Here is a 12,594-nt window from a genome sequence, read left to right on the forward strand (position 1 = left end):
CTAAAAATAATTAATTAATGAAATAAAATTTCCTGAATCTAGTTTTTCTGGTTCAAAGAGAAAAGTACTGCTTTGTGTCCCTTTCCTTCCCTAACTTTCATTTGTAAAATATCCTTTTTCTTTTTCCTCCTCTTTCTTTGTCTTTCTCCCTTCTGGTCTTATTACGCCATGGGATCAGAAGGGAAGATGTCCTGAAGTTTCATGAATTGCTTTAACATCCCGCCACTTGTGGCACAGCCAGGAAAAGTCCTATGCTCCTCCTCTGTAGAGGGGGGTTTCTGACTATTCTCTGAATTGTCTTTGCAGCCTCCTTAAATCCTGGGACTGGGTGGCCAGAAAGGGATCTCAGTAAGGAGATGAAGGTGTTAGGGATGGGTGGTTGTGTGTGTCTCTGATTACATGCAGGGATGTGTCATGGAGATAGGATTTTTGGAGTAAGAAGAAGACATCAGAGTGGCTCTGACATTAGTGGGTTTGAATACTGACTGAATGCCAGGCATTGGCCTGGATATGCAAGGGGGATTGAATAGACTGTCTCATTGCTTCTAGTGGAGCTACTTAGAATTTGAGGAGATAAGACAGAAGCGTGTGGGTAGTTCATAGTACGTAGGTTTCTGAGGCCCACAAATTGTCCAGTGTAGATTCGATTTGAAGTCTTCTATATACCTAGTATTAGGACATTCCTGTGAAACTGCAATGCCTTTTCTTCCTTTCTTTTTTATACTTCAGAATAGCTGCTATTTCCATGGCGTCTAAAATAACAGACATGCAGCTTGGCGATTCAGTGGAAATCAGCAAGTTAATTACTAAGAAGGAAATTCACCAAGCCAGGTAATTTTTTTTTTCAAGATTTTATTTATTTATTTGACAGACAGAGATCACAAGTAGGCAGAGAGGCAGGCAGAGAGAAAGAGGCAGAAGCAGGCTCCCTGGGGAGCAGAGAGCCCAATGCAGGGCTCCATCCCAAGACCCTGGGATCATGACCTGAGCCGAAGGCAGAGGCTTTAACCCACTGAGCCACCCAGGCGCCCCAAGTCAGGTAACTTAAAATGTATGTGTTGTGTTAGAATTAATTTCCAGAGGGCAGGAACCATTCATTTGTCTGTCTCCCACAGCAAAGCCTTGCACACACAGGTGTTTCAACAGACATTTGATGTTAAGAGACCACACTCACTCCAATCCCACAAATCTTACTCAGGATATAGTTATGACTAGAAGAGACTTTTCTAGGCCTCTTTTCAAACAGTAGCCAGAGGGAGCAGAGACCTAGATGTGTCCAGCCCAACCCACAGAGAACCAGCTGTGTCAAGAGAGGGAGGTGGGGTCGCCTGGGTGGCTCAGTGGGTTGAGCCTCTGCCTTTGGCTCAGGTCATGATCTCAGAGTCCTGGGATCGAGTCCTGCATCGGGCTTCCCCCTGCCCCCCCCCCCGCCTGCCTCTCTACCTACTTGTGATATCTCTCTCTGTCAAATAAATACATAGTCTTTTAAAAAGGGGGGGGGGACTGTCAGGGGGTCATTAGGAGTGTTTTGGAGACACTTTGAGGCCCTTCTGGGGACTCCTACTAGATTCGAGTCCCATAACCCAGAGGCCCCCCAACCTGTCCTTGAGAGGGACCTCATGCAACCATGTTTTTGGCCAGAGTCTGCTCTGTTTCCAGGTTGACAAAGAACTTACTGCTGGGTAGGAGTTGTGAAAACCTATGCCCTGACTTTATCTGTTTCATTTGTTTCTCAAGGCTGGAGTGTGATGAGGAATGTTTAGCCTTAGAAAGGAAAAAGTAAGTAATTTCCTGCTTTTTATCTACTTGTTCTTGAGCTCTGTGAAATTAATAGGAAGGAGCAACCATTCAAGCATTCACTCAGCACCTGCTCTGAGTCTTTTGCTGCTGTTGGAGATCAAGAGAAATTCAATCATCAGAACTGAAATATAAATATCTAAGGATAAACCACTTAGGTGATTTCAGCATATTTCTGAAACATGAGCTTGTTGGTTTTGGGCGTGGTAAAACATCACATGCCACAGCATACTTACTCACTGACTGGCAGACTTCCTGATTCCAGTGGAGATAAGAAGCTTAAAATTTTTTTAATGACCTTTTATGTTAGAGTATAACATACATATAGAAAGATTGGAAATGTACAGATCAGTGAGTCATCACAAAGTAAATACAGTGGTATAATCAGCACCCAGGTCAAGAATTAGAAAATTACCAGAATACTTTCATATACTTCACCAAGTCAAAATGTCTATCCTGACTTCTAACACTTTGGATTAGTTTTGTCTATTTTGAACTTTATATAAATAATGAAATATTATAGTTTGCATTATTTTTGTCTGGCTTCTTTTATGACATTTGTGATATTCCTCTTGTTGCATGTAGCAATACTTTGTTCATTTGCATTCCTCCATGATATTTTATTGTATTAAGATAATATAATTTATCATTCTGCCATTAATAGGTACGTGTGTGGTTATCACTATTGGGCTGTTACAACTAATGCTCTGTTAAGAATATCCGTATGTTGGGGCGCCTGGGTGGCTCAGTGGGTTAAAGCCTCTGCCTTCGGCTCAGGCCGTGATCTCGGGGTCCTGGGATCGAGCCCCGCATCGGGCTCTCTGCTCTGCAGGAAGCCTGCTTCCCTTCCTCTCTCTGCCTGCCTCTCTGCTTACTTGTGATCTCTGCCTGTCAAATAAATAAATAAAATCTTAAAAAAAAAAAAAAAAAAAAGAATATCCGTATGTTCCCTTTGCTGTATATACATACTCATTTCTGTTAGTTATAAACTTAGGAGTAGAATTACTGATTAACAGGGTATTCATACGTTCAACTTTAGTCAGCTCTACGCAACAGTATCCAAAACGATTGTGTCACATTATACTCCCACCACCAGGGTAATAGTTCCCATTGCTCTACACTTTTATTAGCTGTTAGAATTGTTAGTCTTTTTAATTTTAATGTATTCTTGTGAATGTATACCCAGGTATCACTGAGCTTTTAGTTTCTATTTCCCTGATGACTAATAAGGTTGAATACTTTTTTATATGTTTATTGGCAATTTGGATATCCCTTTTTGTGAAGTACCTATTCAGCTCTTTTGCTTATTTTGTAATTGTGTTCTCTTTTTTTATATTGATTAGTAGTAGTTCTTTATATATTTTGGGTGTGAATCCTTTGCTGGTTTTATATATTATATTTTCCTGTACTTCATGCTTTCAATTTTCACTCTCTTAATGGTATCTTTTGATAAGCAGAAATTTCTAATTTTAATATAGTCCAGTTTATTAGTCTTTTCCTTAGAGACTGATTTTTTTTTTTATGTCCTGTTAAAGAAGTATTTTCCATGCTGAGGTCATGATGATACTCTGTTATTGTCTAGAAGCTTTATCATTTTACCTGTCACATTTAGAGCTACAGTTGACTGATTTTTTTGAGCATGGTTTAAGGAGAGTTCACAATTCAGTTTTCTTCCAAATGCATATTCATGTGACCAATACTATTACCAAGATGTCCTTTTCCCAGTCTTTCCAATGCCATTTGTCTTTTTTTTTTTAAATAGTTTATTTATTTATTTGACATATGGAGATCACAAGTAAGCAGAGAGGCAAGCAGAAAGAGAGGGGGAAGCAGGCTCCCCACTGAGCAGAGAGCCCAATGTGGGGCTCGATCCCAGGACCCTGGGATCATGACCTGAGCCAAAGACAGAGGCTTTAACCCACTGAGCCACCCAGGCGCCCGAATGCCATTTGTCTTAAATCACGTCATACTATTGCTAAACTCCTTATCCTCCATCACACTAGATCACGCTCTCTTAATTGTTGTACCTTTATAACAATAAAGGTCTTAATATCTGATAGTATATCTCTTCTAGCATGGTTCTTCTTCTAGATTAACTTGGCTATTCGTGAGCATTTGCATTTCCTTTTAAACTTTAGAGTTAGCTAATCGATATCTGCCCAAAAAAACTACTAAGATTTTTATTGAATTGGTATTTCATTTGTAGATCAGTTGGGGAAGATTTGACGTTTCTATAGTGTTAAGTCTCTTAATCCATAAGCAAAGTATATCCTTCCAATTATTCCTGTCTTCTTTGATTTCTCTCAATAATACTCTATAGTTTTTTGTATACAGATTTTGTATATCTTGCAGTAGATTTGTTCCTTGCTATTTGATATTCTTTGACCCTTTTTTAAATGGTAATTTTTCTTGTATCACTTCTTTTTTCTTTTTGCTCAGCTACCTCCTTTCCTCTCCCTTCCTGTATCACTTTTAAAATTTAATTTTCTCTAAAAAACCTAATTTTCTAATTGCCTATTGCTGCTGTATAGAAATAGAATTGGTGTTTGTAGACCTGTATTCACAACCTTGCTAAATTCACTTACTATTTCATGCCCTCTTCCAATAATAGTAGTTTAATTTCTTTACAGTTCTTAACTTTTTTCTTTTTCTTGCCTTTTTGTACTGGCTAGAGCCTCCCGTACAGTGTTGAGTAGGAGGTAGTGATAATAGACATTACTGATATCAGATAGCTTTGAATATTTCACCACTAAATATGATGTTTTCTGTTAGTCATTTGAGGATGTTCTTTATTAGATTAAGGGGCATTTATTCAGTGACCAGCAGACTTCCTGGTTCTAACAGAGATTGATTAAAAGGTATAGCCCTCTAAATGTTAACAATTGGAGAATTTAGGTGAACTGGTATACAAACAGTCCCCAACTTATAGTGATTTGACTTAACGATTTTTCAGATTCACAGTGGTGCAAAAGCAATATACGTTTAGTAGAAACCATGCCTCAAATTTTGAATTTTGATCTTTTCTCAGGCTAGCAATATGCAGTATAGTGTTCTCTTATGATATTGGGCAGTGACAGCAAACTACAGCTCCCAGTCACCCATGCAATCACAAGGGTAAACCACCCATACACTTAAAGCCATTCTGAACCCATATAGCCATCGTGTTTTTCACTTTCCATATAGTGTACAGTAAATTACATGAGGTGTTCAGCACTTAGTTATAAAATAGGCTTTGTGGGGTGCCTGGGTGGCTCAGTCAGTTGAGCGTCCGACTCTTGGTTTCAGCTCAAGTCATGATCTCAGGGTCATGAGGTTGAGCCCCATGTCAGGCTCTGCACTGAGCGGGGAGTCGGCTTGAGACTGTCTCCCTCTCCCTCTGTCCCCACTCTCACATTTGCATGAGCACACACACACTCTCTCTCTCAAATAAATAAATAAAAATCTTAAAAAATAAATGAGCTTTGTGTAAGATGATTTTGCCCAACTATAACACTAAGGTAAATGTTCTGAGGACATTTAAGGTAGACTAGCCCAAGCCATGATGTTTGGTAGGTTAGATGTATTAAATGCATTTTTGACTTACAATATTTTGAATTTACAATGGTTTTATCATTATAAAATAATACTTTGTCACTTTGAAAATTTCTCATGTTAGCTAAACAAAAACAGACAAATGCAGACAAAGTACAGTCCTGTTTTATCTTGAAATTTGACTTTACACTATTGTTAACAGTACCTCTTTAAGTGGCTGAATGCATAGGAAGTATATAATAAATCGTAGTGCTGCCCAAATTTCCCTTGATTTGACCCTTATGGTGAACTCTGTAATAACTGCTGTTCAAACTCTTGACCTTTAGGAACCATCAGTCGAAGTGTTCTCAGTTACAAAATATGAACTGAGTCATGAGTATTCAGAAATGCTGTAGTGAATACACAGAAGGCCTCTAAAGCGTGGAAATGCACCTTTGTGTAGTTGAGAGACAGTTTATATAGTAGACTAGAGTCAGATTGCCTGAATTTGAATCCTGCCTTTACAAATCACTTAGCTATGTAACCTTCGGCAAGTCATGTTCTCTTTTGAAGCTTTAATTTTCTTAAAAATCTGTGGAAACAGTGACAATATGTACCTTCCACAGTTGTTGTGAGGATTAAATTAGCTATTAGTTATCCTCAGTAAATTTAGTTATTGATTAGAGCTGGCTCTCTCAGGGCGCCTGGGTGGCTCAATCAGTTAAGCGTCTGCCTTAGGCTTAGGTCATGATCCCAGGGTCCTGGGATCAAGCCCCACATTGGGATCCAGGGAGCCTGCCTCTCCCTCTCCCCAACTTGTGCTTTCTCTCTGCCTCTCTCTCTCTCTCAAATAAATAAATAAAATCTTTTTAAGAAAAATAACTGGCTCTCTGTTTTTGAATTTCTCCTCCATTTTTGAGTGATGACCTATGATGGTCCTCACTATATAGAGATTCTTTCTTAATATCCACTGACCTAGGAGAAAAAGAAATGCCAATTTAAAAAAATGTATGGGGTGCCCGACTGGCTCCATCAGTAGAGCATGCGACTCTTGATCTCAGTGTTGTGAGTTTGAGCCCCATGTTGGGTGTAGAGATTATTTTTTAAAAATTAAAAATCTTGGGACGCCTGGGTGGCTCAGTTGGTTAAGCGGCTGCCTTCGGCTCAGGTCATGATCCCAGCGTCCTGGGATCGAGTCCCACATCGGGCTCCTTGCTCGGCGGGGAGCCTGCTTCTCCCTCTGCCTCTGCCTACCACTCTGTCTGCCTGTGCTTGCTCTCTCTCTCTAACAAATAAATAAATTTTTAAAAAATTTAAAAATTAAAAATCTTGGGCACCTGGGTGCCTCAGTTGTTACGCAGCTGCCTTTGGCTCAGGTCATGATCCCAGGGTCCTGGGATCAAGGCCCACACCGGGCTACCTGCTCGGGAGGAAGCCTGCTTCTCCCTCTGCTTGTGTTTCCTCTCTCTCGGTGTCTCTCTCTGTCAAATAAATAAAATCTAAAAAAAAAAAAAAATCTTAAAAAATTAAAAATTTTGGGGCGCCTGGGTGGTTCAGTGGGTTAAGGCTCTGCCTTTGGCTCAGGTCATGGTCTCAGGGTCCTGGGATCGACCCCCGCATCGGGCTCTCTGCTCAACAGGGAGCCTCCTTCCCCCTTTCTCTCTGCCTGCTGCTCTGCTTACTTGTGATCTCTCTGTCAAATAAATAAATGAAATCTTTTTAAAAAAATTAAAAATCTTAGGGCCACCTGGGTGGCTCAGTCAGTGAAGCGTCTGCCTTCACCTCAGTTCATGATCTCAGGGTCCTGGGATTGAGCCCCGCATCGGCTGCTTGCTTCTCCCTCTCCCCTCTGCCTGCTGCTCCCTACTTGTGCTCTCTCTCTCTGTCAAATCAATAAATAAAATCTTCAAAAAAATAAAAATTAAAAAATTAAATCTTAAAAAAATACCATCTCAATTTGCAAACATATATTCTGTTGCAGAAATGAAAAACTGGCAGGCCAAATTCAGCCCACAGATATGTTTTATTGGTGTTTAAATTTTAATTCTTGGCCGACTAATCAAAACATCAAAACTCTCGAAAATTTCTCTTGAAATTTTTTGAATTAAGCTTCAATCAGATTCATATGTATGGGCATTAAACTTGCAAGAGACCTCTATTTCAGTGTAAACAAAAATTGTACCAAGTGCTAACCTGAATTTTATCTCTCTTTACAAAAGAAAGACATAACTGGGCGTTGCTGAGATGCCATGAGATTTGTTCACTGGCAGTCAGAACACAAATGGGCAGCTGTGGAAAGCTCTCAGACTGTGTTGCTCATGAGTCTGACCATCTTATCCTGTAATCCCACACCTGGAAATATTTTCCAGAGAAATAACCCTAAAAGTTTTTTGCCCGGTGATATCATGTCACTTAAAATATTCAGAAACTGGGGAACTGTTAAAGAAACTAGGAAATGTTTAGGTAAATTCTGGTAAATACATAATTAGAAGATTATGCAGCTATTAAAACAGTAAATGTGAAAAACAAATGAGAAATGCCAATCATATAATGGTAGGTGAAAAAAGGTGCCAAATTGGGATTTGTTTAGTTTTGTTCCTTTAAGATTTTATTTCTTTTTTAAGATTTATTCATTTATTTGAGAGTGATAAAGAGAGAGCACAAGCAGGGGCAGAGGCAGAGGGAGAAGCAGGCTCCCCACCAAGCAGGGAGCCTGACACGGGACTCGATCCCAGGACCGCAACCTGAGCTGAAGGCAGATGCCCATCTGACTTAGCCATCCAGGCGCCCTAAGATTTTGTTTTTAAGTAATCTCTACACCCACTTTGGGACTTTAACTTATAACCCAGATATCACAAGTCACATGCTCCACTGACTGGGCCAGCCAAGTGCCCCAGATGCCAAGTTTTATAAACACTAATTGCAATGACTTAAAGGGAAAAAAATCTAAAAGGAAGTGTACTAAAATTTTGTGCTTAGGTTGTTAATGGAATTCTTCTCTTTATTTTCCACATTTTCTGTAAGATGATTCTAGTTTTAATGTGTACATGTCTACCTTATGTATGTATGTATGTGATGTTTAGGTGAAACCTCAGAGACTGCCATGCCCCACTGCACTCCCTGTGCTCTCATTTCCTGCCCCCCTTCTCTTCACCAGATAACCCAAGTTGCCACTATCAGCCCATTTGGTTCACTCAGACCCACGTAGATTTGTCTTGTTTATTTTCTTCTAGGAAGACAAAATCATATCTTCTCCCAAGTTGTTGCTATTCCTTCCTTAGTAATTGTGTTTGCTGAAATGGTATCTTAGTATATTAAGAACTTAGGATATGGTGGGCTCTCTGTGTTACTTTAAAAAGTTTTCATGCCCTTTTCCTTTTATTTACTTACTTCTCTCATTTTCAGGCGGTTAGCAGAGGCGTTTCATATTAGTGAGGATTCTGATCCTTTCAATGTACGTTCTTCAGGATCAAAATTCAGTGACAGTTTAAAAGAGGATGCCAGGTAGGTAACTTGTTACCAGCTTTCTTTCTTTCTTTCTTTTCTTTTTTTTTTTTTTAAGATTTTATTTATGTATTTGACGGAGAGAGACAGCAAGGGGAGTGGAGAGGGAGAAACAGGCTTCCTGCTGATCGGGGAGCCCGATGCAGAGAGCCCGATGTGGGGCTCGATCCCAAGACCCTGGGATCATGACCTGAGGCAAAGGCAAACGCTTAACAACTGAGCCACCTAAGCTGCCCTGTTATCAGCTTTCTTAATTGTGGTTTGCGAGAGAGTGTTTGGTCTTTTAAGATGTAGTAACTAATATGTACTCCTCTGTGATTGAGCCAGTTGAAGTTTATACATATAAGAGATTATGATGTTTAATAAAATCCTTTCTTGGTTTCTCACAGTTGTCCCCTTGAAGAATTGTGCATAGGTTGTGGGGGCTGTGGGTGTATGGACCATGTAGTAGAAGTTTGGGCCTCCCTAGGGCCCAGTTGGACTAGCCTGAACTGAGTGATGGGCTGCTGACATGGGCCCTCACTTGGGCAGTAACAGCTCTTATTTTCCTCTTGTCTCCTGGCCCTTCAGACAGCTCTTTCTCCTTCTGTCTTCTCCTCTCCCATACTTGTTTTCTCTTTTTCTCTTCCTTTGTTAGTCACAGTCGGTCTTCTGTTATCTGACAGTTCTTGCCCTTTGCCTTTTTTCTGCCCACATTGTTCATTGTCTGCAGATTATGGGCAGAGAACGTGGGTGGAAGGGATTCTCAAAGAACAGAAACAGATGAAATTAACTGTGATGATTTCTCATTTCAGGAAGGATTTAAAGTTTGTCAGTGACATTGAAAAAGAAATGGAAGCCCTTGTGGAGGCCGTGAATAAGGTTGAAGTCAAAACATCCAACTGGACATGTCTCTAAGGCCAGCTTGATAAAAAATCAAGTCCCAGAAACACCCTCAGTGTAGAGTAGTTATAGGAAAAAATCACAACTTCTTGACGATCCCTATCTTCCCCAAAAGCCCAGCCATTATAACATCCGTGGAAGCCTTGTCCTGGTTCAGCAAAGATATTCTCGATCAAATTCAGCATAAATAAAAAAATCTTAGCTCAGTGGCTAAGATTGGGTGAAGAAGCTCTGGACAACAGGGGGCATTTAGTAGTGACAGCTGAATGACTGTGGGGTACTTAGGAAGATGTGATCTCTGAGGGGCTGTTGTATGAGAGGGCATACTTGTTCTTTATTACCTCCAAGGCAGGCTAAAAACCCTTGAGTAAAGATCAAAAGTTGAATGACTAGAGCTGAAGAGTAGTGAGATAGACTCCGTCAAGATAGTGAAGCCCTTGTCCTAGAGGTAGCTTTAAGGAGAAAAGTCTTGAATTTAGTCAGAAGCAGCCAACCCCAGTGTGGCTCTCTCTTTATTCTGTGGAGACTGTGAGTGAGGATGAGATGCCTGTATTAGCTCCATATCTAATGAAGGTGGAGTTCTTTCCTGCCATCTCCCTTAGCTCCTGCCCTTCCTCTCTCCCTTCCTTCTGTTCCCATTTCCCAGGATACTGACATGAAGGAGAAAAATGGAATCATTGTTCCTCTCCTAACTAGCAAACCTACACTAATGTATTTCCCTGCTTTCCAGTGTACCTGCACATTAAACATTTTTAGTGTAGAACATATTTTTATAAGAAATGAGACTGTCTTGTTTTATGTCTTCAATTTATTTAGTCATTTCTTCGGTATATCACTTACTCCCCAGTTACCAGCCCATTAGGAGGAACCATTATACTGTCCTCTTAGTTTCTTTTCACTTCCCCTGATCCCTAATCCCGGCCAGCTGCTACTGTTGTGACTCACAGAATAGATAAAGGTAGTGCATCAGACCTCATCCTCCCAAACTCCTTGGCTTGCTTAGCAGCCAGCAAAATACTCTATGCTCTAAAACTCAGCCACCTCTTTGTCAACCCAGCTGTTTTGGTGTGGTGGGAAGGACCTTTGTAAGTATATTCTGTTTTCAGGATGATTTTATCAATCCGTCATCTTTTCCCTCAATGTAGGGAAAGAATAGTAAGAAGAGCCACTGCTTCCCTCCCATGAACAGAGACCATCGCCGGATCATCCATGACCTGGCCCAAGTGTATGGCCTGGAGAGCGTGAGCTATGACAGTGAACCAAAGCGCAATGTCGTGGTCACTGCAGTCAGGTGGGTTGATCTATCACAGGAGGAACTGCTCATTACAGCAAACTGGACCTCGGAAGCAAGGTCTATCAACATTTGCTTGCCTTACTTCCTCTCCTAGAAGAATAGATAGAAAGTCTGCTTCTGGACTAGCCTTTCTGACATGATCAAAAGGTTTGATCTAAAGGTCTGAGCCAGGGAGTACCTGGGTGGCTCAGTCGGCTAACAACTGCCTTAGGCTCAGATCATTATCCCAGGTCCTAGAATTGAGCCCCACGTTGGGCTCCTTGCTCAGCGGGGACCCTGCTTCTCCCTCTCCCTCTGCCTACTACTCTGCCTGCTTGTGCGTGCTCTCTGTCAAATAAATAAAATCTCTAAAAAATAAAAAACAAAAAAAATGAAAGTCTGAAACAGAGAGCAAAGCCCATGTTTCAGTCCTCAGGACAGACATGCCTAAAGACATTCAGGCCTCTTGTCTGCCCAATTTATGAGTAACACTGGAGGTAGCATTTCGCCAGGCACAGGGAACAGACCCTAAGGGCCTGGGTTGAGTGCCTGGCTATCACATCTATCTGTCCCTTTTTCCCTTGTCCTTCTGGCATGATGAAAACAAAAAATGCTGGACTCTGATTCAGGGCATCCCCCGTAAACAGTGTTTGCCATTAGAGGAAACTAAGGCTGTAGTGTGAGCCGGGAAGTGATAGAGAGGATCTAGGATCACTGTCAGAACTTGACAGAGTAGGTCCTTACCAATGAAGAAAACTTAAGCACGGGACCAGAGGGAGCAGATAACAGGCCCGGGGAGAGGTGGGTGGAAGGATGAGGGTTAAATGAAGGTGACCGTGCCTGAGAGGAGATGGGTCACATCAGAGCACTCAGCAGCAGCACATTTGAAAGTCATGACTGGATTTCCAGCGGTCTGCCTGTCTCCACAAACAATTCTCACTTTTCAATACTTTGTGTTCTGACTTTTATCAGAGGGAAGTCCATTTGTCCTCCTACCACGCTGACAGGTGTCCTTGAAAGGGAAATGCAATCACGGCCTCCACCACCAATTCCTCATCACAGACATCAGACCGACAAGTAAGGATCCTTTAGCTGCTTTCCAAAGGCCCTGTATTCAGAGGAGACAGCAGGGGCTGAACTATCCGGGACTCCACTAGCCATTGGCTGCCTCTCAGGCCTGACCTTGGGGTGCTTGGTTCAAATAAATCAGGTTTGACTGGAATGTCAGACATTTGTTCATGCCAGAGAGCTCCCAAGTTTGATGTTCGTAGTGCCCACTTCCCCTCTGGGGAAAAGTCACTGGACATAACTTCTGTGGTGTAGGTGGTGACACTGGGAAGTAGATTCAGTCTGTCACACCAGAGGATTTAGGAACATGACATGGTTCACAAAGTTATTCTGGAGGTGAAAGTCAGATAGTGGTCAGGGTTGCAGTGAAGGTGGAGACTTTAGTGTTTTGATCTGTCGTCTATATGATTTGAATAATTTTTACAACAAAAACATGTATTCGTAATTTAAAGAAAAAAGAAAGCCACATTGGCAAGCAGCAGGTTTCAGGAGCAGGGATGGAGCACCATCCCTTTTTCCCTTACTGTGACTGAGGCAGCATTGCCGAAAGTTGCTCTGAA

At 41.3% G+C, this 12,594-nt stretch overlaps 1 protein-coding gene across 3 annotated transcripts in view; it reads left to right on the forward strand.

The window, feature by feature from the left end:
* The window catches only part of NFX1 (nuclear transcription factor, X-box binding 1), an 83,474-nt gene that overhangs the window by 68,536 nt on the left and 2,344 nt on the right, over positions 1–12,594 (forward strand). For all 3 annotated transcript variants that reach the window (XM_080820535.1, XM_080820533.1, XM_080820534.1), the window contains exons 18-23: positions 730–831; positions 1,738–1,779; positions 8,713–8,811; positions 9,606–9,672; positions 10,839–10,984; positions 11,939–12,043. In XM_080820535.1, coding sequence (XP_080676661.1) covers positions 730–831; positions 1,738–1,779; positions 8,713–8,811; positions 9,606–9,672; positions 10,839–10,984; positions 11,939–12,043 — 561 coding nt within the window. The remainder of the gene's footprint in view (positions 1–729; positions 832–1,737; positions 1,780–8,712; positions 8,812–9,605; positions 9,673–10,838; positions 10,985–11,938; positions 12,044–12,594) is intronic.

The sequence above is a fragment of the Martes martes genome (assembly GCF_963455335.1).
Source record: "Martes martes genome assembly, chromosome: 12".
Taxonomy (NCBI): domain Eukaryota; kingdom Metazoa; phylum Chordata; class Mammalia; order Carnivora; family Mustelidae; genus Martes; species Martes martes.